At 42.0% G+C, this 27,133-nt stretch overlaps 1 protein-coding gene across 1 annotated transcript; it reads right to left on the reverse strand.

Moving 5' to 3' along the window:
* Nucleotides 1–783: 783 nt before the first annotated feature.
* CRACD (capping protein inhibiting regulator of actin dynamics) lies at nucleotides 784–25,272 on the reverse strand. The gene is made up of 8 exons (XM_050710652.1): nucleotides 25,153–25,272; nucleotides 15,890–16,054; nucleotides 13,503–13,571; nucleotides 12,027–12,209; nucleotides 6,958–10,042; nucleotides 5,048–5,238; nucleotides 3,854–4,019; nucleotides 784–944 (listed from the first exon to the last, which is right to left on the reverse strand). Exons 1-8 carry the CDS (start codon nucleotides 25,270–25,272, stop codon nucleotides 784–786), a joined length of 4,140 nt encoding a protein of 1,379 aa, XP_050566609.1.
* Nucleotides 25,273–27,133: the final 1,861 nt, after the last annotated feature.

Consider the following 27,133-nt stretch of genomic DNA (forward strand, 5'->3'; position numbering starts at 1 on the left):
CTGTTTCCTTATATCCTAGCATTTGTCACCTGAGGAAAAAGACCAACACCTTCCTCACTGCAGCCTCCGTTCAGGTAGTTGTAAAGAATAGAGGCTTCTTTCTGAAAACTTTCTGACTTCTGTTTAACTAGTAATTTTTATGAAGCTGGATAAATTGTTTGTTTTTTTTTCCTAGGAGTGAGAGAATATAAACGTAATATATTAATGCTATGATGAAAGAAATTACCTCAGCATTTGGATGGTCCTTCTTATTTATCATTTGCAGGTGGAAAGATATCTCCCAAAGTTCATTAGGTAAGAAGCTTCCAAATAGCAGGTAGAACTGACAGTTCATACAGTTTAACACTTAAGAAAATTTAGGAATAAGAGAAGGGAACATGCATCTTGCATAAAGTTTCAACAATGGAGTGTTGAAAAGCTTTTCTGAGATCTCCACTTAACAGTAGAGATCTAAAATCGCAGAACCAAATACTCAGAGAATTTAAGGAGCTTCTTAAGTTCTGCCTCTTATGATGATACTGGCTAAAATTGACATCCAGTATCTGAGCATTCTTGAATTTTTGAGAGAGACTGGCTCTGAAATTTGCATGTGACCTCATTTAGCTATTTGTCAAAGCAGTGGAATATATGACTTGAGTACACTTTACAGTGAGCTAGAGCAAAACGGTATCAGTTCAGTTTTCAGTTCTTCAATACATGCATTTTCAGTTTTGTCATGTGTAAAAAGCTGAATAAATAAAAAGAAAGCAATTAATAGGCAGCAATAAGACGTAATGTTATAGTTTACTTTATGATCTGTGGACAGTCACTCCAGGCTTTTGCTTTCCTTTTGGCTAATGCAAGCCAGGCTGGTTCTGTTGACACAGGGTTAGCATCGGGCGTGGAGAATCTCTTGGCCACTTCTTTTGCCAGCGGGTTTGATGGAACAGAATCGGAAATCTCCACTGTTTTTGACAGAGTGGGGAGAGAGAGACAAAACAAACATTACTTAAACCCAGTATTTTGTCACAGTTACAGAGATTTCTTTTCTATGGAAGATGTTCTAACACAGTACTTTCCAACCCTCTAAATAATACTATTTACTAACTCATTAGTCTCTTATCCATTTCTTTTTAAGCCAAAAAGCTTTTTTGTTAAACGTATTTAGTACAAATTACTTGAATTTGTTTCACTTTTAGGTTTTGAATGCTTTAAAAAGCCTTAAAATTTCATGCATGGCAATTTTTTTTTTCTTTTTGGTGGTGTATTTAATGATGTATTTTTAACTAACTAGTAAATGAACAGTAGCAGCAGCTACTGCTGTAGACAGACACTTTGAAAAGCTAATAATTTTAAAGGTTATGGTAATTTATGCTATTTTAATGGCTATACCCTCTTAACAGTTCCTGTTGCACAAGATTCATGTGCAAGTCGGAAACACACCAACTTTTTCAAAAAAATTTTAAAGGTCCTTAGAGGAGATCTCAGCAAACTTATTCTAAACATGTTCTAGCCTGGTCTTCTGTTTTAAATGCTCTCCTAATTGTGGGAAACCTAAATCAGTGTTATCATCCATAGTAAAGAAACACTGGCTTACATTATACTGTGCTGTTGATAATGGCTACCTGACTCCAAGTGTCACTGTTTCCTTTAGAGCCAACAGTTATGCTTTCACTTTAACATAATCAGCGATTCCTCTTGAATTTCCTTGTGAAATTCATATCCTAGTGCAGACAGACCTTCCAAGGCTAATTTTTTGTTCCTGGCCTTTCTTTGATCTAATTTTGGATCATCTATTGTGCTAGAGTTTTTCTGCTAGAGCTGACAACATATTACAGTACAACATACCTTAGCACTGCATCTTTCCAGGTAGGGCTGCAGTAGAGCCCTGTGACAGCTTGTGGGAGGAATGCTGTAAAGCTTTTCCAGCTGTCTGCCTCCAAAGCCAGTTTGGGTGCTGGAAGCAAGCTAACAGGTAGCTTGAAAGTTTGGGGCAATCTGTGTAAGATGTTGCAAGCAAAAGAAGTTCTCAGGCATATCTGCACGGGCACGCAGCTGCGCTGTGGACATGCAGCATCTAAGCCAACTGAATACAAGTTTGCCTGGTGCCCCTTCATGTTCTGCGTAGAACAGTCTGTGACATAGGATGGCGCTGCTTTAGCCTTTACTGTTACGAAGCTAAGGTCGCTGTAATACCTCACTGCTTTCATAGTTACATTCCATAATTCTTGGCTTGGAGGGGTACTGAATAGACGCAGCTGATACACGTGTATTTAGAGTCAGACAATCACCCAGGTTGGAAAAGACCTCTGATCTCATCTGGTCCAACCTTTAACCTAATACTAAAGTCCACCATTAAACCACACTACTAAGTTCCAAATCTGCATGTTTCTTGAAGACATTGAGAGATGGTGACTCAACCACTTCCCTGGGCAGCTTATTCCAATCCTGCACAACCCTTTCAGTAAAGAAATTTCTCCCACTGTCCAATCTAAACCTCCCCTGGTGCAACTTGAGGCCATTTTCCCCTATCACTTGGTGCTTGGGAGAAAAACCTGATCCCCACCTTGCTATAGCCTCCTTTAAGGTAATTGTACTGCATGATAAGGTCTCCCCTGAGCCTCTTTTTCACAAGGCTAAACAACCCCTGTTCCCTCAGCCGTTCCTCATAGGACTTGTGCTCCAGTCCCTTCACCAGCTTCATAGCCCTTCTCTGGACACGCTCTAGGGCCTCAATGTCCTTCTGGTAGTGAGTGGCCCAAAACTGAACACAGCACTCAAGGTACGGCCTCACCAGAGCTGTGTACAGAGGGGCAAGCACTTCCCTGGTCCTGCTGGCCATGCTATTTCTGATACAAGCCAGGACACTGTTGGCCTTTTTGGCCAACAAGCATCTTTACAAGCATTATTAAGCATTTTTACAAGCATTGTTGATGCTTGGCCAACAAGCATCAACACTTTACTTTCAAAACAGTCCACATTATTTACAGTCTAGCCTGTAAAAAGGTTTCTTCATTATTTATCCATACTCTTCTTCAAAACCTTTTGCCTAGAACTAATGTTGACTAGAGAAATATTACACAAATCTCAAATTTAAACAGTCACCCCAAATGCCATGACCTTTGAGGAAGCATTTATTTTCATGTTTCTGCCTTCTGAATATGTAATGTATGAATATTATTTATGAATGTTCATTTTATCCAAGTGACAAGTCCAGTAGTGGATTCTGGTTCCAACTGTCCAAACTAGATACTAGACTGGGAGGGCGAAATCCTAAATTCAAAGTGATAGGCTACCTTCAATTTAATGTAATTACTTTTTGAGTTTTTGAATGGAAGAAATCCTCATTCCAAATATTCTGGGGAGAGAATTTCTCCTCTCCAAAGAGGGAGGTGTGAGAACATAACATGCCCTATTTCCCACACAGGTACATCTTGTAGGCTTTCAGCACCATTGCTACTCTGTGCTGACCCTCTACCTAAAGCAAATCAGCACTGCAATTGCAATTTGCAGTAAACCAAATGCCCTTAAATTCACTAGACTTGTTCAAAAAATACTTGTTGGATATGGCTTGGGGAGACAGCCTAATTTTTGTTTTTAGTTTTTAACTTGAACTGGGGCAATTCTGAGCAGACATAGTTCTGCAAATTTAATGATCTGGGGACCTAGCAAAAACTGATTAAAATGATGTACTTCCAGCATAACGGCCAGCACATGAGACTGGGCCAAGGTGTATTGCTCCTGCTGAAAGCAAATGCATTCTTAATTCTGGGGGTAATATGAGAGAGAGAAAATCATTCGGTTTCTCAAAAACATGCAATACCACTTCTAAAAGTGCATTATTCTCAGAGGAAATGAGAATCTCTCACTGTACCTGTCACAGATGTTGGAAGGGTATTAGACTTTTTCAGCTGCTCCCTTCTTTCTAGTTTTGACACAGCAGACTCAATTTTCTTCTCCCCTTCTTGAGGCGTAGATTTCTGCAGTGTGCTTGTTTTGCTGCTGCTGCTTTTGTTATCTGACTGATTACTCACAGCCGCCTAGAACAGAGAAGAAAAATTGGTAAATGAGGACCAGCCTGTCCTGTAGTGGCTACCAGTAAGAGGTAGCACACTTGATACTTTTGTTCATCACCTGTCCCTTCCTTAACCTTCCTTTTGGGCAAAGAATCCAAACACTCCAATTCTTCTAAAACTTAGAGTTTGTAAAGCTTGTAAAAGAAGACAGCAAAATTAAATTCGTCATTTCAGTCAAAATATTGGGCAGTTTGACCCAGCCCAACCTGTTACACACAGTACAGAACAGTGTGCATCTGTGGGCAGCTTCACACCCACTGCTTTCTTCCACCAGTTACGTATGTCTCTGTGTATCTGTCCATCAGAAATTTGGGTCCCATAACAAACATCAAAATAGGCTTCATTATCCACACAGCTTCCCTTTTTACCATCTGTGGTACCTATATACAGCATCGCTGCTTGCATAGCGTCACTGCTGTACTGTAAGGGGAAATGGTTTTCTTACTAATAGAAAAATACCTACTTAGAGAACAGGAGAGATGCAATACTTGAATTCATTGCCTGCTTTAAGTGTTTGAATGTTTTGTATTACAGTCTATTTCTTTCACTCATCTACGTTTTATCCAAATAGGACATGCTATGATAAAAATAAATTCAAGTTTACTAATATTCACCTATATTCACCTATTAGTGAATCTTCCAGCTGTTATATCCCAAGCACTGATGTTCTCTCAAGCTCTGAAGGACAGAGGTTCCATACAACTTTTCTGTTGTACCACCTGCACAGGGGTCATGCTTATGATTGCTGTTAACTACCCTCTGATATTAAGGCATCAGATTTTATCCTTAAAATTGTCACACTATTGCACATTATTTCCTTCTGGAGATTTGCAAAATGGAACTCTGGACTTTCAGACTACTTTTTACTCACCTTCATCTTGGCTTTTATGACATCTTACAGACCAACCACAACAAGAAAAGAAATCCCTTCCACAAAATAAAACTAGCCAGTAGTTGCAATGATCACATCAGTATTTCTAAGGATTACTTACATTTTCTTTAGCCAGCTTCTCTGCTTGCTTTGCTTCTCTGGCTTGTCTCCTCTCTTCCCTAGTAGCTTGCTGTTCACGAAATCCCTTTTGCTTTTGTAGCGCCAATGTAATCCAAAGTGGTTGTGAAGTTTCAACTTTTTCCATCAATTTAGAGCCATCTAAAGAGTGCCTGCTCTGGAGGACTGGTTTTTCTGTAAGAAACCATGAAAAGATTTGGTTGAGTAATGCACATCCCTTGCTCAAGCAAATCAGTACAACTTACCCGCCGTGTCAAACTCCAGAGCTAAGCTTATTGACTTCTGTGCCACACGCAGATCTTCATGAACTGTATGTCAAAACCTGAAAATTTTAATGCCTCAAGAATAAGACCCAATTCAGCACTCTCATACAGCTGTACAAATTTATCTTTTTGTTGTTAAAAAGCCTGTCCCCTAGAATTCTAGCCTAATTTACTACATATACTCCCCCACTACCTAGGAGACATTTGAGTGAAAGTAAGTGATACATATTCAATGATTGTTTGTACCTTTGATGAAAGGAAAGGGGTCCAGCCACTAGATACTGCAATTTCCTGGTCTTCCAGCCACATTTAAGGGAACAGTGTCCAAACTTCAGCTAAAAAAGGGTGCTAAAAATTAATTATAACTGCAGCCCTTCTTAAAAAGGTTTTTTAAAATTGCCACTTGGGCATTGGTTGTTTTCTCATTCAGCGCAGTGATTCAAGAGCAATAAAAGGTGGATATAACCTTCTCTAATGGTTGGTGCCTTTGGCTACTCCCAGAAAGAAATCAGACTTTATTTGAGCAGTTATTTGAAAAGTCTCATTGGAGCTAGCAACCAAAACACCTATAATCTGATCTTACATACCTTTAAATATCTGTACTGATGTTTGCAAGTAGTATTTGAGGCTAAAAGCATCTCTGACAACAAGCTAGAGATTTTCTGCATTTGAAAATTTCTGCGTTCTGTTTTTGAACAACATTGGGGCTTGCAGCCAGTGTAGAGCTGTGAGTGGCAGGGAGCAGCTCTGTGGGTGTAAAGGTTCCTGCAGAGCACAGAAACCTTCAGAGGCACCAGTCCCTGCTCTCCCAAGGTGGCAGCCATGCCTCCAACTATTTCCATAAATCCTCATTCAAAAATGAAAGAAAAAAGGGTATTCGTGCTCACAGACTGTGAAAATATGGAAAATATGTAGTGGTTCCACTGAGATATGGCTTTAGAAGTGTCTTGATGCTTACAAAAACTAAGAATGAAAAAAAAAAAGGGATTTCCCAAATAAATGCTGAATTCTTGCCTTGCTCTTTGAGTGCCCTTATGCTGACAGGGGACTTTTTCCATTTGTACAGAACACTATTTCAGGACACAGGCACTTTCAGCCTTCCTCTGAAGAGTCACTATGACTACTGAGATTGCTTCTGCTACTGCAGAGTGCTTCTGAAATGCAGGCTCGTGTACCCATGTATAGGTAGGTAGAGAATTTGCCCAAGACAGGCACTGTAAGAGCAACGTCATCTTATTTTCTTTGTAAGCTAGATAGTATTCCCCTAGAAATATACCCAATGTGATGTAAATTATAACAATGACTCCCTCTGCTCCAATGATGCCATTACACATGTAACACGAAGTCCATCATTTGACTAACTCGGAAAACACACACACTTCAGTTACCTCCTAGAAATTAATTTATTTAAGCAGGTCATACTGGCCACATTGATTTCGTGTGTATCTAAATCAAACTGTGGGGATGGGAAGTCTCACTCAGACAACCCTAAGCAAAGTAGCGGCACTCCATAATTAATGTGCCAATAATGTGTACAATTATAGCTTAAGACCAGTTTTCTTCCTCTGGACTTCAGTATCTCGTTTTGGAAATGCAGACTATAGCTAAATGAGTTTTTCAAAGTACATACCTTTCTTCAATGGCTCAGGCTTTTTGTCATTCTTTTCTCTCCAGGGAATACTTAGAGATGGGAAAAATGACTTCTTTTCTCTGATTTCTTCCTCTTCATTTTTGTTCTCACTCAGTGCCGTGGGGGGCACCGCTCTGTCTTCTCTTCTCCAGCTACCGTCCGATTCAGCTTTAATAAACCTCTGCCCTAGCGTATCAGCCAGGTTCGAGCGGTTCATTTTCGAGAGAGGAGATGACGGCGGCGTCTGGCTGGCAGGCTTTGGAGCTAGCGCAGGCTTCTGCGGGGCCAGTGATTTGCATGCTGGTTTCTCGTGAGGAGGTAAAGCGCCCTGGCTGGGCGCTGGCAGTGGTGTGCCCGCTGGCTGTGAAAGCTCTATCACGGTAACTGAAGAGTCTTTGGAGTCTTTTAAATTCCCACGGACATTGGCTCTTCCCATGCCAGGGGACGTGCTCTCTTGTGGAGCAAAAACAGTGGGTTCTTTTTCACCTTCTGTCGTAAGCAGAGGGTCAGGCACACCATCAAAACTGTCTCCTGCACTGTATCTTTTCTTCTTCCTTTGCTCTGCCTGTTGATCGTAATGGAAACGTAAGGAATAGTTTGTCCTCCGTAACTTTATCCCAAAAGGAGAAACGTTTTCTTCTCCGTTTGGTGCTGGTTTATCAGGTTTTTTTGTGCTGTTACCCTGCTGATTTTCCAGCGCACCTGGAGGTTCTGACTGGGGTAATTCTTTACCCGGAGGATGAGGAAAGCTTGGAACGAGGAAAGATGGAAGATCTTTTGCAAATTTACAGCCTTCCGTGTTGTCTGTAATTTCACTGCGGGTTTCCAGTTTCTCTTTAGCCGTTTCAGCTAAGCTGTCCTTAAAAGTGGGTGCCACCTCCCCAGTGAGGTCAGCAGATGAGCCAGTGGTTCTTCCCACAGCCACTGTTTCACTGCCTTTCGCTGCACTCACATTCTCAGTGTCCAAATTGGCTTTTGAAGCTTCTGAAAACTTCTGCCATGCTGGTGTTATTGAGAACTTTGCATTTGCAGATAGGGTTTTCCTCAAGTTACCATGGGGAGCACCTCGCCCTCGGGGCGTCCAGTCATCGCTGTGCCTGCAGCCGCTTACTCTGTCTTTCTCGTTGTATTTGCTGTTTTCTTTGTTCTTCAGGATTCTGGAGCGGATAGAGGCCCACTCAGCTAGCGTGGCTTGGTCCAGTGTCTCTTGTGCATATTTCATTTTACTGTTGGCGGGTTTGGTACCTGTCTTTTTTTCCTGGGCCTTCTCTGGTGAAGGAATATCCACGTTTTTTCTGTCTTCTGTTAAGCCCAGTAATGACTTACAAGCCGTGTCCTTTATCTGGTTCAGGTTAACTGCTGTGCCACACAGCTGCGCTCCAGTAACCAAAATAGCTGTGTGGGGCACACACACAGATGAGGGCAGTGTGTGGGAGCCCTTGCTGGAGGTGTGCACCCTGCAGTCTTTGAGGGAAGGGGAAGAGAGTCCTGCTCCCTTGACAGGCATGACTGGACTCAAATTTACTTTCTGAAATATGATCTGTTTATCTCCAGAAGACACCTGGAACGTGAAGGGTCTGGATGCAGTTTGTCTTTCGTCTACCTCCTGCCACCTGAGTTCTTCCCCTATTCGCTTTTGTTCCTGAGCATCAACTTCTCTCTTCAGCTTCTGGGCTAGGATTTCTTCTGCTGTTTTGTTCCCTTTTTCTGTCTGTTTGAGTTTTGGGGGTCTTGGTCTTTCTTGGAGCTTGTCCTCCACTGGATGCCTGTCAGCCCCTCCGGAACACAGCTGATCCTTGTCCTGTTGCTGCTCCAAGGATTTTTCTTGTTGCTTTTGTTGAAGATCTTTTCCTTCTGGTTCTGTCTTCTGCTCTTGCAGCTTGCTCCATTCTTGTTCATTTTGTTGCTTCAGTTCATCTTGTTGCATAATATCTGTACTTTCCAAGTGCATTTGTTTTGTGAGCTTGTGTTTTCTCTGCTCTTCCCGCTTCTGTTTCTTCTCCAGTAATTGCTGGGGTTGTTCCTCCTCTGTCTTTTCTCCTTTCTCCTTCAAGAGCTGCCTTTGTTCCTCCTGTTTCTTCTGTTGCTTGAGGCTCTCAAGTTCCTTCTCCTGCTTCAGTTTTATTTCACCTTCTTGAAGTTCTTTCTCTTCTAGCTCTTGTCTCTGTTTTTCTTCCTTCTTTTGTTCCTTGAGTTCTTTTTGTTCCTCCAGCTGATTTCTTTCGTCTTCCTCTTGACGCTGTTTTTCAGTCTCATGTTGCCTTTGTTCTTCCAGCTCTAGCCTCTTCTGCTCCTCTAGCTCTTGTCTCTGTTGCTCCTTCAGCTCCTTGTGCCTCTGCTCTTCCCATTCCTGGTGCTCCTGCTCCTCTAGCTCTTGCCTCTTCTGCTCCTCCAACTCCTGGCATCTCTGCTCCTCCTGTTCCTGGAACTTCTGCTCCTCTAGCTCTTGGCTCTGCTCTTCCTCTTCCTGGTGCTTAAGTTCCTCCAGCTCTCGTCTCTTTTGCTCCTCCTGTTCCTGGTGTTTGTGCTCCTCCAGCTCCTGTCTCTGTTGCTCATCCCATTCCCTGTGCTTCTGTTCTTCCAGCTTCCATCTCTCTTGCTCGTCCCATTTCCTGTGCTTCTGCTGCTCCACCTCTTGTCTCTGTTGCTCTTCCAACTCCTTCTGCCTCTGCTCCTCCAGCTCTTGCCTCTTTTCTGCCTCCAGCAGTCTTCTCTCTTCTTCCTGGCATGCTTGCTCTTCTGTTTTCAAAGACGTCTCTCCTTCAAGGAGATTCTGCCCACTCTCCTCTTCACAGTCCCTCCTCTCCTGCTCTTTCTGCATCTGCTCACGCTCTTGGCACCTTTGTTCTTCCATTTCCCTTTGTTCTTCCATTTCCACAATCTGCCTTATCCTTTCCGCCTCAAGGATCCCCCAGTGATCTTCAATTCTTTTCTCCTCTGCCAGTGGAAGCTGCTTTGGCTCATCTCTGTTCTGGATTAGCTTGTCTGCTGTGAAGTGGCCATTATAACCGGGGTATCTGTCTGCATACAGCTCAGTTTCTAGATCCTCTGGCTCAAATTCTGTTATCGTTAAACTTTGTGATCCCTGAAATGGGGAGACAAGCATGGAGTTACTTAATATTGCCTACTGGCTTGTTATTTACAGTGAAAAAAATATCACTTGCAAATGCAAAATTACTTTTTTTCTTTAAAAACAATGATTCGCATCCAGAGTCAACACACCCCAATTTATGGTTACCATCATCGTATATTCCATGCCTCTCACCTGTACAGATGATAGCCTTTATAAGAAAGAAAACATCCCAACAATAACAACAGTATAATGCTAAATATTCAGTCACCCCTTGGTGTACATGAGTTAATCCAGACTAAGACCTGGCATTTCAAATTTACAGTAGACTGAGGAATAGGGAGAATGCGTTTTGTATCCCTCTTTTGTTACTTAGAGCTCCATTCTAAAAGCTTGAAATAATTAGCACCAACCTAAGGGCAGTTGTTTTGCCGGCTTTTTTGTAGCAAATCTACATGTTAGCTGAGACAGAAGCTGTTACCCACCTGAAAGAGCTCTGCAGTGCAATCCAGGAAAGAGCACTGCTCAGGCAAACAGAATGTGGTTGCTTTTCACAAATCCTGAACTGGGATACCTTCACAGTCAGCCAAGCCTCTAGCCCTACTGCCAGGCCACTGACAAAACCTAGAGCTCCCTCACAAAGCCGCGCTGTCCAGCACGTGCCAACTGCTGCCTGTTTCTGCGCGCTGCCCCTCGGCGCTGGCAGGTAGGTGCAATGCCTGCAGCACACCGAGGGCAGATCTCCTGCACAGCCTGCTCCTTGTCTCTGCAGTGACATGGTCTGAAGACGAGCTGTGCCCAAACAGTGCTGCCCGGCACTTCCCATGAGCAAAAGAGCACAGTTAATGCCCTGTCCAGCTACCGTTTGTCTGGTCATCATTTGGCTCCAGTTAAACAAAACCACTCTGCATAAACAAAATGCTTAAGTTTAATTTCTTCATTGCAAGAGTGACATTGAAGTACAATGGTGGGGAAGTGGGCTCTCCTGTATGCTGTATTACTTCAACAGTCCCATTTACAAATGCTGGTAAGATGTCAAGATAAAAGCCATGCAGTAAGCATATGGAGCTAGGATTTGATAATTCACTTTAAAAGCTGTTGAAAGAGCTGGGTTACTCAAGTCTTGTTCTTTCATGTAAGACAATGATATCACCACTCTCAGAATCCATGCCATTTTAAGAAAAGCTGTTTTTTTTCCCCCCCAATTTGTACTACCTGATCACTCGTACAAGAGCAGCATTACCAGTGGCAGATATTCTTCAGACCATTGACTTTTTTAAAAAAAAAAACTAGAATAGCAAGAATCAGAAAGCTCTAGTTGGAATACCTCAGATTTAAGTAGCATTTGTTTCAACTACGTATATTAGCTATTAGCTATAGCTGACATATTAGCTAGCATCCAGGCCTGCGGCCCGCAGCACAAGAAGGACAAGGACCTGTTGGAGCGGGTCCAGAGGAGGGCCATGAGGATGATCAGAGAGCTGGTGCACCTCTCCTGTGAAGACAGGCTGAGAGAGCTGGGGATGTTCAAATTCTTCACTCAGAGGGTGGTGAGGCACTGGCACAGGTTGCCCAGAGAAACTGCGGATGCCCCATCCCTGGCAGTGTTCAAGGCCAGGCTGGATGGGGCTTTGGGAAACCTGATCTAGTGGGTGGCATCCCTGCCCATGGCAGGGGGTTGGAACTGGGTGGTCTTTAAGGTCACTTCTGCCCCAAGCCGTTCTATGATTCTGTGATTAAAACTTTTTTGCATCGTCTGTCCAGCGTAGGGTTTCATCTTTAGGTCTTTATCTTGATTTCAAAACAAAACAAAACAAGCATCCATTTTGTTTTGCCCTGGAGACACAAGATTTGTCCAAGCTTCAGTATCTACCTCTAATGGTATTAATTACATGTTGAGGCAGTCTTCTGTCTATTGCTACTCCTGGTGCACTCATTTGTGGTTACACAGCTTAACAAGTACCCCCTCCCTCTCATTATTTCACCAGTGGTTCAATACCTTTGTTAATCTCTTGTGCTTTCTTGACATCCTCTGCTTTTTTGGCTTTACTGACAGCTTGTGTTTAGCTGCACTGTTGTCTAGACGAGCAACAGCCTGGGGAACTGCATCCAGATTGATTGTTTCAATCGTGCCAGAACAGGAAAATTGTCTTTTTGGCCGAGATGGTCTGACTGGAGTGACCTGTTCGTATCACAAACACAAGAAGTTTTTATTAAACTATTTGTTCCATTTAAAAATATTCATATAACAAACAAACAAACAAAAACACGCAAAAACAACAACAGCAGAACAAAAAACAATCCCCACAAAACTCTGCAGTTTTGAATTCAAAGCAATTATTAATTCATAACTAGTTTATAAACTAATTGGTTTATTTCAAACCCTGTTTTTCCACTACAGAAATTATGAACTTCATCCAGCTGTAACATTTTCCTTTTCCCACATTTTCATACTTTTAATTTAAAAATTACTTGGAATGTTCTAATTTTTTTTTCCACAGTTTAGTTCCGTGCAGAAGCTGTTGGAAATGGGAGGGGCAGAGGCAGAGTTTTCAGCAACATCCCTCGGAACATTTTAAAGTTTGCTTAATGAAAAATAGGTACATCTTTAAATCATTTAGATGATAAACTTTAGGCAAGAATAAATCAGAATGACTTATCTAAGCATTAGAACAGAACAGCTACAGAGCCGTACTGTTTGCATGGGAGACGACTGAGATACTGGGTCTCAGACCAGCCCAGTGCCTCCAGAAAAGCTTCCTGCCACAGCCATGGGGAGTTGTCCAAGCTAGCACCAAAGTACAGGAAAATAAATAAATAAATAAATACTGTCTTTGGTGCTTTTCCTCTTGCATTTCAAATATTTAGGTTCAGAAACTGCAAATACAAACAAAGTGATTTAGTGAAACAACTTGTGTGAATAAACAGAGTGGAGCTGTATGTCTAGACCTGTGAGAGTGCCTGTAATCACAGCCTCCCCGTAAATCACTGACCCATCATCCTGAGACTGGTATTTGGCACAACCCCAGTGGAAAAAGAAGACAGAAAAAGAAGAAGGGAGAAAACATCTATAAGGAAAGAGTCCCATACATTGTTTTCCAGACAGCTCTGCAATCTTCCAAGGTTAAACATATGCTAATGAGGGAACCAATTACTTAAGAACTGATGGAACATTTTGCATACACTTATTGAATTACACGTAGACATAACAAAGTAGTAGAAGTACTTAGGAAAATTGTGTCTCTGTGATTAATGCATCAAATGCAGGAATGCTGCAGGACTGGCAGAGACTGAGTTCTGCCATCAACTCTCACTCTAGAAACAGATTTCTCAATCTCAGTGAGTGCTTATTTACAAAGTCTTGGACGATCACGAAACAAAGAAACGTGTATTAAAGCAAAAACTGACTGACAGGCTTCTAGTAACTAAAACCAGCAAGTAATTCAGTGCAAACTGAGTATAAAAGTTTTGGTACCTTTTCTTCCACTTCATGTCCTGCTCTGGGCAAATTCATTGTTCTCAACAGATCTGGAGCGTCAGTTGACTAGAAAACAAGAAGATTACCACAGCTAGATAGTAAAACATAAAGAATCTAATAAATATGGGTAGAAGGACTTGTGAAATCAGGCAAGTTACAGTAGTCATTTATTTTTTCATTTTGTGTCACTGCAGGATTGATAGATAAACAATTCTTATTTCTAAATACTAAAATTTTCTCTTTGTTGCTCCTTCAATCACCACTGTCTATACGAAGCGGTCGCTGCTGCTACATACTACAAAAGGCAAAATTCCTTAAGGAGATAACTAGGTTCAAAATCAAAAGGAAGAGCACAGCTTTGCAGGATTTCAGGCAGCTCATACTACCTTTATTTTCTCCTGAGCTAGGCCTAACCACAGCTAAGAACCTGGTCCCTACCCAGTGAGGCATTGCCTCTGCTGCAACGAGTTGCAACCCAAGGCTCCCGACGGCTCCTCTTCTCACAAAGCACGTCGGCCCCGCTGCGATCTGAGCCTGTCGGTCACTATGACTCCTTAGCTACTGTCCCCCTTGAAGCCATCTCCCAGAGGGGATTTTAAGGCACAGGGGCTGAAGCAGCATTCATCGCATCCAGAAACATTTCTTTACTTCTTATATCACAGTATTAGTTCATAACCTGGTGGATGCTGGCATCCTGTTACACCAGGTGCACGTGAAAAAGTACAGCCTTCCCTTCTAAACAGGTTATTAGCACAAAGTATAAAGAATCAGCTTGACAAACACCAGTTAAATGAAACCTAGAACTCCTGCTGGCGATCCAGCTCGCTGGGAAAACCAGCAGTCACAAGCCAGCAGAGGACACATGAAATATTGCAGTGCTGCGTGGGCCCAGCCACCACCTCCTGCCAGAAGCCACCCCATGCCCCCAGCCCATGCAGACAAACACACGGAGCTGTTACACGGCCAACAGCAGAGGTGAGCAGGAACCAAGCAAGCTGCCATGCGCCAGGAAGTCTCCGATAAAGCAGGTAAGTGAGTAGTGCACAGTAAGAGAAAAACAAAGTGCTGAGTGCTCTTGCATTTCAGCATTGATTTGTTGGTATCTGCCTGGGCACTTTGAACTGCAATCTCCATGTAAAAGCAATGTTTACTCCTTCAGCATTCAGAAAAAGAATTGTGCGAAGTAGCATTAATCCTGTTTTCAAAACACAGGATTTGAAAGAGCAGGTGGTAAGGACTGAACCTCTCCCTCCTTAATACCCAGGGGTACTCCCATGATTTAGTGACTGAATTACTTGTGCTTTCAAGCTGGAGGTCACCAGGTGACGTTCTGGTCTCTTGAAGCAGGAAGGCTGCAGAGGATGCATGCCAGCATCAAACACAACCTGCTCCTACTACCAAGGTACGCAGCCAAAACGTGCCCCCATCCCAGTGCGCTCTGTGGTGTGCCGGGTGCTATGGGGAGCTACGTTGCCACTTGAAGGCTGATGAAGAGTTTTGGCCACCTCAGCCATGAATCACCCTGCTGTATGTTTGGCACGAGCTGCAGAGGACACTTGCTCTCAGTACCTTTCATGCAGCCAGAGCTAGCACTAGCGACCACGAGCTCACGCCCTGGTCCCCCTCCAGGATCTGATGGGTGCATGAGCAGTGGGGGTGCTGTGTGCCTGCCCCAAGGGTACCCAGACACAAAGGCAGCCTCCTCCAGGCAGGGAAATGGATGTCCCTTTGTCCCCCATGTTCCTTTCACCCACTACAACATGACACAGAGCCAGTCTCTCCTTAGAGGATTTCCAGAGAGCTCCTGTCACTCTCTGTGCTTCCTCACTGTCAGAACAAGCCCCTTCCAGATACCTGAATGCCTCCAGTTCCTGCTATCAATGAAGAATTAGGAAAATTGTTTGAATTGCACTGGACATTGGGCTTATGGACCATTCTCAAAATGTTTCTCCACCACATCTGCCTTCATCTGTCTGCAAGGACTATGGATATTTACCCCAAGACCAAGGGTTTTATGGATCTCATTTTGGAGTGATTTTCATTTTTGCCATAGTTGCTGTGCACAGCTTTCCACGGGGGAGAAGCTGTATTTCAAGACATTTTCTGTCTTAGAAGAAATCCAGTCTTGTAGCTACGCTGTGAGCAATGCCTGTTTTGCTGAGGTTCAGAGCAGACGTTCAAGTTGGTGCTGTGGGACCTGGCTCGGAATGCCAAGAGCACACGCTTCGCAACAGTCCAAGAAGCACAAGCTGAGAGATGCCACCCCCAAACAACAGCCCGCTGAGCTCAGCGATGCCTCACTGGAGACATCTGTTACTCCCCAGTGAACTTTACTGCTGTAGTACCACCGTAATGCCAAAAATACATTGATTTAAAGTGCTTACTTTATTGCCACTCTCTGAGAGCACTGTGTCCTGCTGAGTGTCAGTCTCCATGGGGCTACTGAGCAATACATCCTCTTCTACACTAGCACTTGCCTCCCCCATTGTCCTCCCAGAAATTGTCATTTGTGGAGGCTGCCCAAATTTTATATTCTTGGCCAACTGTTGCTGAAAAACAAAAGGAAGGAAAAAAAAAAAAGGTATTTATATTATGAGCAAAACAAGTCAAGTCTAGCACGTGCCTGTTCTCCACATGGAAGCTGCACAGAAATACTCAGGACAACTTCTGACTCTGGACAACAACAACAAAAATTAACTTGAGGCTCACGTTGCTGTAACATGACAACCATCCCATCTCCATTCTCCCCACAAAGTGACCACGGTCAGGAATTCACTGCATCACTTCTCATTTTGGGTGATCAGCTTGAGCTCTCACCAGTGCTGCCAACTTCTGCAAATTTATTGTGAATTTTGCAACATTCCTTCTGTTTTCTTAATCTGTGTCCCAGGTTAAGGCTTTGATTATAAAAGCTAATTACCAAGCCTTACTGCCATAAAGAAATGATAACATCATGATCCACGTGTACCCTGAGAAGTTAAAACTGCCCCAAAAGGCAGCTTCTTTCTTCTCTAGCCCCCAAACCCTGTATGCCACGCAACTGTAGTTTTTAAAGATATCCTAATTGTGAGGACCAGTTTTAAGTTTTAATATCTTAAGGATCTGGCATAACTCTGTGCTAGGGGAGGCAAGTTCTCAAAGGAGAGAAAACCCAGCTTCTTTTAGATGCTTGCTGTCAAGGAACAGTGCACAAACTCGTGTAAGTTCATGCTCATATGCACTGCCCCATCACCAGCCTTTACACGAGAAAAGTTTATGCACAGAAGATACAGTAAACCAAAAGATAAAGGAGCTTTCCCATCATTTACTTTCTTTGTTGAAGTAATCTTTTCTCTAGGGTTACAAGAAAGTACTCCTGAATTATATCAAGGATAAGGTAAGCAAAATAAGTAGCATGTAATATCTATCCTCTGGTGGGATGAATTGGGCAAGTTGCAGCTCTGGCTACTGCAGACACATGTACCATGCAGTCTTTGAAAGCGAAGTTTTTAGTAACAGTGAAGAAATTCTCTTGAAGAAGGAATAAATAGGAGTAAGGAACACTTAATGATAGATTTTCTTCCTGAAATATTTCAGCAAATCATTTTCAGTTAGGAAGGAAGGGAGCAAGTAGTTATTTTCCTGCCTTACCATCTTTCAAAGACAGAAAATTCTCCAGAGACCTCGCATCTCTGGCTTTCATTACTGCAAACACCTACAGCTCAGTGGTGCTCAATTCAACTGTGCAACTTGTATTCAGTGTGAATGTCAGGTACCTGCACGGACCCATGATACGAGTTTGACTGAGAAATACGGAAGATTAGAGGAGGTATCACAAAAAACAAGGGCATGTCTTATTTCCATACCGCAGAATCATCAACGTAGCTCAGGTGAACAGCTGCCAAGGGAAGACACCCTTTAATAGCAGGAGGTAGACTCTAAAAGGATTCAGGTCAGAGCAGTCTTACTTTCATCATCACTCAGTGGACTTAAATTTTACGCATATTAACCACAAAACATTACCTTAGTATTTTGATACAGAAACCTGGTAAAATACATGCAGAGACTCCTCAGAATCAGGTTACTGAATTAGAATAGTTTATGTCCACTTGAATTTGATGGAAAATGATTAAATTCATCTAGTACAGCATTCTGAAACAGTGGGCAGTTTTGTATAGTGGAGGTTTATTCCCACCTAGATTACTGCCGGTGCACCCATCATCTAATAGCAAGGGTTGCACAAAATTCTTCAAGGTTTTCATGTTATAAATGCAGCTCTCTGACTTGAAGTCTTACAAGTTTCCGCTGTGCAAATGGGAGCTGGAGAGAGCAAACATGCCTGTATTCAGTAGTGTGAAGGCTGTGACCGTGCTCTGTTCCTGCAGCTCCTCTGACACCAGTAGAAACCAGCTCCAGAACAGATTCTTAATTTGATAACATATTGTATAAATTGAGGCTGCTCTTTGCTTCATCTTAAAGTCATATTCCTAGACAGGAAAAATGCTGTAAAGATGTACATTTGTTTTTAAATGCTGTTTTCCTGTTGTTTCCAGGAAATATAATATTGCCAATATTTCTGGACTGTACACAGTTATTTAAATTACTTTGAAGTTTAAATAGATTTATTTGCTCAGACTTACATAAATCACTTTGAAGACTGGAAAAAAAAATTGAGTAGCCCTCACATTCCTTATAGGACAGAAGGCTCTTTTTTTTTGCATTTATTTATTGACTTTGTGGAGAAAAAAAAAAAGAATAAACTCGATTAATAGTTTTCCACTGGCCAGTTGCTTTCAGTACTCTGCAATCTCCAAAACTGATACTGAATACTGAATGTCTAAGTCTCAAATAGCTTATTGTTACCACTAAGCAAATTTATTCTGACTACTTTCAAAGAACGACATAAAATGTACTCCTTATTCTTTTTGAAAGCGTGTTTGTACTGTAACTGTGGTGCAATTATCCTCTCAAGATCGTACACATACATTCTTTACCTGGTCAATTATAAGAACAAACAAACAAACAAACAAAACAAAAACAAATTGCATCATCCCTGAAAGAAAAAAAATGCACAAATTTTACTTGAAAGAATAAACACAAATAGTGCAATCCAGAAGTGGAGAGATACATATATTTAAGCTTCAAGGCCATTGAAAAGAGACCATGTTCCCTGAAAAGAAGGGAGTTAGAGACATATTCATGGACACAGAAGAACTATAAACTCTTCCTTACTTGAGAATTCCCTCTACTGAGGGCATGTGGGTGCCCGAGAAGGATTAATTGCAACTCCAGTTGTTAGCAGTTGCAGGCGTGACATTTTGTTGTTCTACCATTGTGCAGTCACAAGATGCTTAAATACTCCTTGGAAATGCCCAGAGATGCATATTGGTCTCAGTTAAACGTACCTGGTCTCTTCTGGTTTGTGCAAAAGGCTTGTAGTTCAGCAGCCAGAAATCACCATCCTGTACCCCAGTCTCATCAGTCAGAAACAGAAGGAAAGAGACGAACATCTCCTGTCTGTACCTTCCACTTCAGTCCTACCAGCCCCAAGGCGGGTGGGTATTTCCACGGGACTTAGACATCATTCACAGTACAGCTACCACGCGTGACCATGAAACGGGTTGGTGGGACCACACACACACACACAGGAGTTTCTGAACCGGATCATCAAACTGCTCCAACGCAGGCTCATCTCATCCCCACGTTTTCTGAGATTAAAGTGAGGGGCAGGGCTGCGCACGGGACATTGCCGCTGCCACCACCTCGTGCCTGCAGGACAGGAACCCCCCGGCTGGGGCTGCTGCCCACTGGATGCCCCCTCCTCTTCCTGCTTGCCCTCGCCCGCCAGCCAGCTTTACAGATGGGAGACGTGGCCTTGGCCCTTCGACCTGACTGCCACGGGCAGGAACAGACCCTTGCAGGCTGCAAGGGGCAGGAGGTCTGCTGCCACGATGGGTGAGAACAGAACAGTATTTAGCAAAACCACAGCCCTGGGGTTATGGTCTCACTGCTCTAAGATATTCAGTGCTGCAGCTGTAAATAACGTATTCGTCTAATAAAGGCAAAGAAATATTGGGAATTTAGAAAAAAATTAAACATTTGCACTCATCCCATTTAAAAATCTTCCTCGGTAACTGGACCGTGACACAGACCCACTTATTTCATGCCAAATAATTTGCTATAACATGCAGTTTAACTGACATCTTTACACCAGCTTAACATTAATGACTTCAGAAATAAAATTCCCAAGAGAAATTGCTCTGCATTACTTGGTGCCTGCAGAGAATTAAAAAGCTTCAACCTTCAAAGCACTCTTTGTGTTTGCATAGGAAATGCCACAGAATAAACCTTCCATATTAACCGGCAGTGAGCCCAGATTGGGCTGTGCATCTCCTCTTTCACTCGGATTTGGCTCCTCTTCTGTGTACATGCCTGCCTGCATGCATGTTGGAGTCAGCCCCCCGAAACCACATCATTCTTATTAAGGCTCTGTGCCTGGGGTGAATCCAAAACCAGATCCTGAGAGCTACTTTCTCTGTTCCATTTAAAATCAATAAAATAGTACCATTTTAACTGGTTCTATTTGAACAATTCTTAGAAGAAGTGCTGGTGATATTTTGCCTTCAGCTCAAATACCTGTTTTTCATGTCTGTCTGCAATGCCCACAGATATAAATAAGTTACGGTTTGTAGCTATATGTTATTGTGAAATCATGAGTTCATCAATAGTACTTGTCCTAGGAACAGTCACAACACTGAAATACCTCTTGGCCCTCTACAGTCTATCACAGTGACCCCAAAAATCAAATGACTCAGGAATGTATAAGAACAGGGTGAGCCCATACAAAGATTTCTCTTAAAAATGCTCCAATGATTTGTGGCATCTGAGCACTTCTGGGTCAACAGTAATTTGGGAACTTTTATGAATGTGTCGTTGCTTTTTGAGCTTTTATAAATATTTCAGCAACAACACTGCGCGACAAGGAGCTGTACAGTCCAGCTATGCATAAAGAAATATTTGTTTTGGATTGGAAATGGAACTAGCTTCAACTGATGCTCCTATGTTCTCACACTGCGACAGACTGAGTAATTGTCCTCTATTCACTTTCCCAACTCCATTCATGAATTCACGCATCTCTATCATATTCTCTCCCTTGTCATTTCTTTCCTAGGCTGAAGAAACTCTTTACCTAATTGTTCATTTTATGGAAATGAGTCCCTCTTTATCCATACAAGAAAATCTGCAGCATATCTGAACAGGCAGAACACCTTACATACGCTTTTTTTTTTTCCCCAAGAGAAAATAAAATGGAAAGCACCAAGTTATTTTGGTATAATGGGAGACTATAGCAAGTAAATAAAATGTAAAATTAACAGGATAAACCTAGTGAAAGGGAGGAAACAAAGAATTATTACCACAGGTATTGGATATAATATTCAGGGAAAGAACTATTCCGCTCTCCATTGCTGGAGCAGCATGCCTGCTTTGGGACATTACAGTTCAAGGAAGATTTTTGGGGAGTCTAAAATGGAAGAATGGTAAAGAATCAAACCGTATATGAAATGGCAGAGGATCCATTGAGATCCTATGTATTTGCAGCAAATCCAGATGCAAATGAATATTTCAGTATGAAGTAGTAATGGATCACTTACAGATGTGCACGTGTTAAGAGCAAGTCCTTCTGGAGAAGCCTGAAGACACCTAGAGGATCTGTGGTATTCATCACCTGAGTCTCCCCTGACAGTGCACCAAAACTACGGGGGGCTGCAGAAAAGCAGGAGAGGGACTCTGTCAGGGAGTGAGTGACGGGACAAGGGGTAGTGGCTTTAAACTGAAAGAGGGTAGGTTTACATTAGGTATGAGGAAGCAATTCTTCACTCAGAGGGGGGTGAGACACTAGCACAGGTTGCCCAGAGAAGCTGTGGGTGCCCCATCTCTGGAGGTGCTCAAGGCCAGGCTGGATGGGGCTTTCGGCAGCCTGGTCTGGTGGGAGGTATCCCTGCCCATGGCAGGGGGGTGGGACTGGGTGGGCTTTAAGGTCCCTTCCAACCCAAACCATGTGATTCTGTGATCCTAAAAGTAAAGCAGATAAAAGGAAAACAGAAGCTAATTTTCCAGGGTGTAATATGATTGTAAGAAAAAGGGGGTGTGCCTCAGAAATACAAGAATGATTAGGAAAAGGTGATAAATTCAGTTTATAAAGGGAAAACAACTGTCAAATTTGAAGAAAATAATTAGGATGCAGCGGTACTAGAAAATATTGGCACCAATGAAATGAATTGTAAGAAATACAAAGCTGGGCAGTCACTCAGTGAAAACTCATTCCCAGTTCCACAAAACGAAGAGCATCAAGTTAAACGATAATAGCTCTGAGGTTTAACAAGCAGCTTTGTAGTCTTGTTGAGATCTGGACAATATAAAACACAAAGAGCAATGGGAACGTCTGGCAGAATGCAGATGTGCAATGCACAGCGGGGGAAACACTGGCTTGATCATTAGCTATGATATGTTAATGACTACAAGAAAGGGTTCCAAAAGTGAACAGCCATCAGGTCTGACAGCAAAAAGAAAAAAATAAATCAGAATTTGACCAAGAAGTCTGGATTCCCAAAACATGTTTTTGTCATAATTAAGCACGGTGCAATAAATGGTGTTTTACAGCAGATGATTTGTTTGTTTTAAAGCACATGGCCACATGAAACAGAAAAAATATAGCCCAGCAGCTCCTAGATGCAATAAGCCATAAACTATACTCAACCTTTAGCATTTCTTGCAGCCAACTGCCGCTGCCTGCGGGATGCCAGGTGACCCGAGGTACGCTCAGTGAAGGCAGGAGGCAGAGAACAAGCTGTCCTCCTGTCTGCAGCAGTGCCACGCTGCAGCATTTGTGCAGCAAAGGGGAGATAGTGGCACAGATGCACCAAGATCAAAACACCCAAACCAAGCTTCCATTTTACTTGGTGAAGCTTCTGGTGGTTCTGAAACAAGAACTGTCCTTTGCTCATTTTTTTTTTTAACCTTTTCTGACAAATAGCAGCAGCAAGAACAACAATCACAGCTGCAAAATGTGAGGAGGTTGATCTAACATACCTTGAAGAAAGGAAAAATAAAACACCAGCCTATGGAAGGCAAGCCCATAAAGACAAGCTCCCAGAGTTTCTTTCAGACTTGCCCTGATACACCACTAGATTTAGGCTTTAACCACTCCTGAGGTCTCATTCACAGCCTTGCACAAGAAGCAGAGCACCAGTCCCTGAGGAGCTAAATGCATTATCAGTACCAGGGTACTGGCGCTCTGTGGGGGCAGGTTCATGCTGGCTTTTTACACTGCATCTTAGAAACTAGGTAATGGTAAACCTCAGCAGATCCAAAGTAGGAGGAAAAGACTGCTTTTACAACAATAGATGGCTTAACCAACACAAAGTAGCAGCTTCAGGATACACAAAGCCTATCTGACGTTAAAAAGAAGCCAGGCTTTTCTCAGCCAGGCTTCCAGGACGCAGTAAAACCTTAGAACATGACCAAATCTGTTTATGGAGAGCCTGATAAGATGAATGCTGCCAATCTGAAAATCAATAAAAAGAAATGAGAGCTGTTCCAGAAAGAACCAGTTTACCTTGAACACACAATCATGCAGGAATAATTTCTACAATAAGAAACCGAACCAGTGCACGCTCTGGCCACCTGCCCAGGCTGATACATTGAACCAGTCTTGCACCATTTTTTGTGGGTTCATCAAGACTCCAGAGATGGCAGAAATGCAAGGTGAGAATGGGGAAATAACGTTTCGAGAACCTTTACTGTATCTCCATCCACAAATTCCTGAAAATGGATAAAATCTACAGAGCTTTTGGTCTCTACTTGGAATATGGCAAGTTCAGAGTCAGCACTGGGCTCTGAATCCTGGCAACACTCCTTCACCAAGGAGCATTTTGCCATGCAAAAAAAAAAAAGATGAGGTGCGAGGTGGTAACTGCATAAAACCTTCAGAATTAACTGGTTAGACCTGGGACCCAACCCTAAGGTCAACCTAAAAACATGCAACAGGATTTTGGCATGATCTTGTCCTAAAATTCAGGGAACAGCTGTGGAAATCATGGCTGGGGAAATGAGGACAGTTATGTCCTGGACAGCAGATTTTACAGATGCAGGATGTGGCCCCCAGGCTCATTTATAAGGAACCTTTGTGTAGGGTTATGAAAAAGAAAAATATCCATGGACATTTAGATTGATACATAACTTCTGCATAAGATGTAAATAGCTGAAAGAGTCATTTACAATATATTATGCATTTTCTTTCTGTTTGCATGGGTTGCTCTGGATGTCACCGTTACCAGCAGAGTGGGAAAAACTGCATCAGGGATGTTGTTCCAGGCTGAGTTGCAAGAAGAAAAGGTATTCAGAGAAAAGCTAACATACTGAAGCCCAGACAACAGATCAAACAGGTAGGGAGGGCACAGCTCCCTGCTGAAGTCAGTGGTCTTTGTGTCCCAAGGACACTCAAGCATTCTGCAGGTCAGTTCCAGCTACCTCACATCTTTGCCCAGAGCCAGTAGTCATTTAAAATATGATGACTTCTAGCCCAGCAAGTAGTGTGCGTTGATTCTACCTGACCCGGGGAAATTTAAGCTGAAAAAACAGCACAGAGAAATTGGAGCTGTCCTAGTGTGGTTTCTGCTTCAAAGTTTATCCATAGTCAGCACAGTCAGCGCCACTCGGTGCTGTGTCGGCTGATAGCACTGTGCAGGATAAAGGAACAATTACATCCTGGAAGTCTCCTTAGCCTACCATGCAAGATATCTCCCTCACCAGGAAAGATGGATCCAGACTGGGTGCTGTGGAGGTAAAAGAAGTCACTACTATTTTACTTGTTGTCTACAGGGTAATGACACTCACACATCATTAAAAATTTACCAGCGCTTTGACAGAGCATGCCAGCAATCCCGAGCAATAAACTGAGAGGTGCTTCTGAAGGACAGCTCTGTCAAGGTCTAGATAAGCATAAGCTTGAATCTTACAGACATAAAAAACAAGTAAAGCAAAAAATTAGGTAGAGCACTAATGGGACAGAATTCTGGAAGGCAAGGGAAAGCAGGTCATGTGAAGCTCTTTCAAAGCAAATACCCAACTGAATTGGGTATGTAGCTACGAATCAACTGTTTGCTTTGGAGAGTTAAATGTATCTGCCTTTCCTGAGAACCACTCAAAGACCAGTGAGGAAAAAACTGAGGAAAAATGCAGTAAGTACAAAACAATAATGAAATGAGCTTTGCTAAGAAGTCTCACTTTGTATGCCATTCATTGTCACCTGAACCCCAATTTTTATTATTATTTTTCCACTCAGTGCCACATCTGTAGGTCTCAGACATAAGGATCAGACATGCCAACACCATGAGTTCAATTCATATGAGTTCCACAAGATGCAGACATGTATGCAGGTTTGCTTGCAGCATCCCTGTCGTACCTTTCAAGACCAGAACCTAGACCTTCTGCAGGTTATCCAAATTGTCAATGTGGCTGTTGGCCAGACAACTTAAATGGCTGAGAAACAGCCCCCAGGCCACTGAACAAGCAACCCACCTTTATTCACACTTAACATGTTCTGGAGCTCCAGAAAACATTTTCCACCACACTTTAAATTAATTTTCCCCCAGTTGTAATTTCTTACCTGCAGTGTTTTGACTTTTCCTAAAACGTTCTCCTGTGACATTGCTTGGACGGTCTGTTCGCTCTCTGTTCTCCCATCAGGTATAAAAATACTGTCATGGGAGAAAGCTCGACTGCCCATATAATAATGGGAAGACCTGGAAAAACAGGTAATAAGTACAACAATCAATTTATGAGAGTGGCCCTTCATATCATAGCTGCACAGCTGTACAGATTTTCCCTCCCTCCTGTCCATATGAGAGCTTTGAATGTTCTCAGAAGAGAGATATCCAAACATTTTCTGTTATCAAAAGATTAATGATTCCTTTGTGTGCAGTTTTCCTCCTTGGAAGAACATTAAGTGAGAAGTTTTTAATAGGAAGGTTGAAAAAGTTCAATCAATTTTCCTTAGAAGGCCCAGGGCTAAATAGTACTTTTAGGATACAGGGTAGATGATGATGCATACATTACCAGACTCCATATTTAAAAAATATAAAATATTATAATTAAAAATATATAAAATAACTGCTTAGCCGGACTAAGGTTCAAAATACAGACAGCAGGTCCAAAGCAAAAGTAAGCACTCAAACACAGAAGGAGGTAATACACTGTTGAGCTCATTACGTACCCATTTCTATCACCATGAGTGTGGTCACACTGACGATGAAATGTTATCCTCAACCCACTGAATTACACAAAGCATATTAGGTGGGTTTGATTGGCAACAAACAGTGAGACATGCCCATGGGCGAGGAGCCCAAATGCCAAGGAAGGGAGTGCATCACAAATGACCTACTTATATGGCTGCTGTAAATCCACAGGCAAAGGGATTAAACCAAAAGTGTTTTAATTTACTAGAGATTTTAAAGGCTCTTCAAGAAAAGTGAGATTTTTTTTTTTCTTTTAAAGGATGCTCTGAGTTATTTTAGTTTTTTGGGGGCAGCGTGGTGGAAAATATTTGAGTTTGAAAATTGCATTTTGTCCAGCCTAGAATATTTGATGGTAACTAGGAAGCCAGTGAAATACAAACATGACGAAAGTCACAGCAGAAGGAACTGAACAACTGAGAGGCCTTAGATCTCTTTTTAATAACCTATTGGCAACTCTACAGAAGCCATTTACAGCTTCAGTAAATTTACAGTCCAGAGAAGGAAAAACAAAACTTTTTTTATACCAACCTAACCAAGACAACCTTTTAAATATGTTAGGAAACATTATAAGAGAAATTATTCAGCAAAATCAAGGAAGGTGGATCCTTCCAGAGAGAGGGGTAAGTAAAACATCATGAAAAACTAAACCCTTACATGTTTAAGAAAATCTGTATATTTCTCTTTTTCTCCATCTAAAAATGTGCCTGTAGTTTATAAAGTGTTCAGAATAGTTATATTCATAATTTGAAAAATACCTCTGGAAAGTATTTAACACATATTCATCTCTCCCCTCCCCCCAGTGGCGTGAACTTTTTTAAAAATAAAAATGATAATCTTTCTTACCAAGTATGAATTTTATATATGATTAATATAACCCATATAATTGGTTAAATTATAAGATATTATTGACTTTTCTAACAAAATTTCTTACAGATAACCTGACAATAACAGAAAAAAGAGCTCCCCATAACCTCTCTGTCTCTCTAGTTTATATATAGAATAAGTTTGCATTTAAAATAAATCATCCAAGGTTTTGGGGAGAAGACACAGAGCTCCCTATATCACTTCATCCTCCACACAAGCATACTCAAATGTAAAATTATTTTTAATCCAAAAGTAATATTTGAACAACACGCTTCATTTAAAACAAACCAGCATGCAATCAAGCACAATCAAGCAAAGAGCTATTCAACATTTCACAGCATTTTTAGCCATCAAAGAGGGAAAACATTTAACTGATGCTGTATTTTATTCTAGATTTATTTATTTATTTATTTTAAATAAAAACCACAAGTTGACTGCCTGCTAAGGGTAATACACCTTATTTTAGAAACCTTTTATTAGAGGAAACCA

Source organism: Cygnus atratus, chromosome 4 (genome assembly GCF_013377495.2).
Source record: "Cygnus atratus isolate AKBS03 ecotype Queensland, Australia chromosome 4, CAtr_DNAZoo_HiC_assembly, whole genome shotgun sequence".
NCBI lineage: Eukaryota > Metazoa > Chordata > Aves > Anseriformes > Anatidae > Cygnus > Cygnus atratus.

Excerpts from the sequence above, each read along its gene's own strand:
- CRACD (XM_050710652.1), bottom strand. The coding sequence starts at position 25,272 with ATGGGCAGTCGAGCTTTCTCCCATGACAGTATTTTTATACCTGATGGG. Across the intron at positions 5,239-6,957 it reads GCCTGAGCCATTGAAGAAAG|AAAAACCAGTCCTCCAGAGC; the intron begins GTATGTACTTTG and ends GGTTTCTTACAG. Across the intron at positions 945-3,853 it reads CCTTCCAACATCTGTGACAG|TGGAGATTTCCGATTCTGTT; the intron begins GTACAGTGAGAG and ends TGTCAAAAACAG.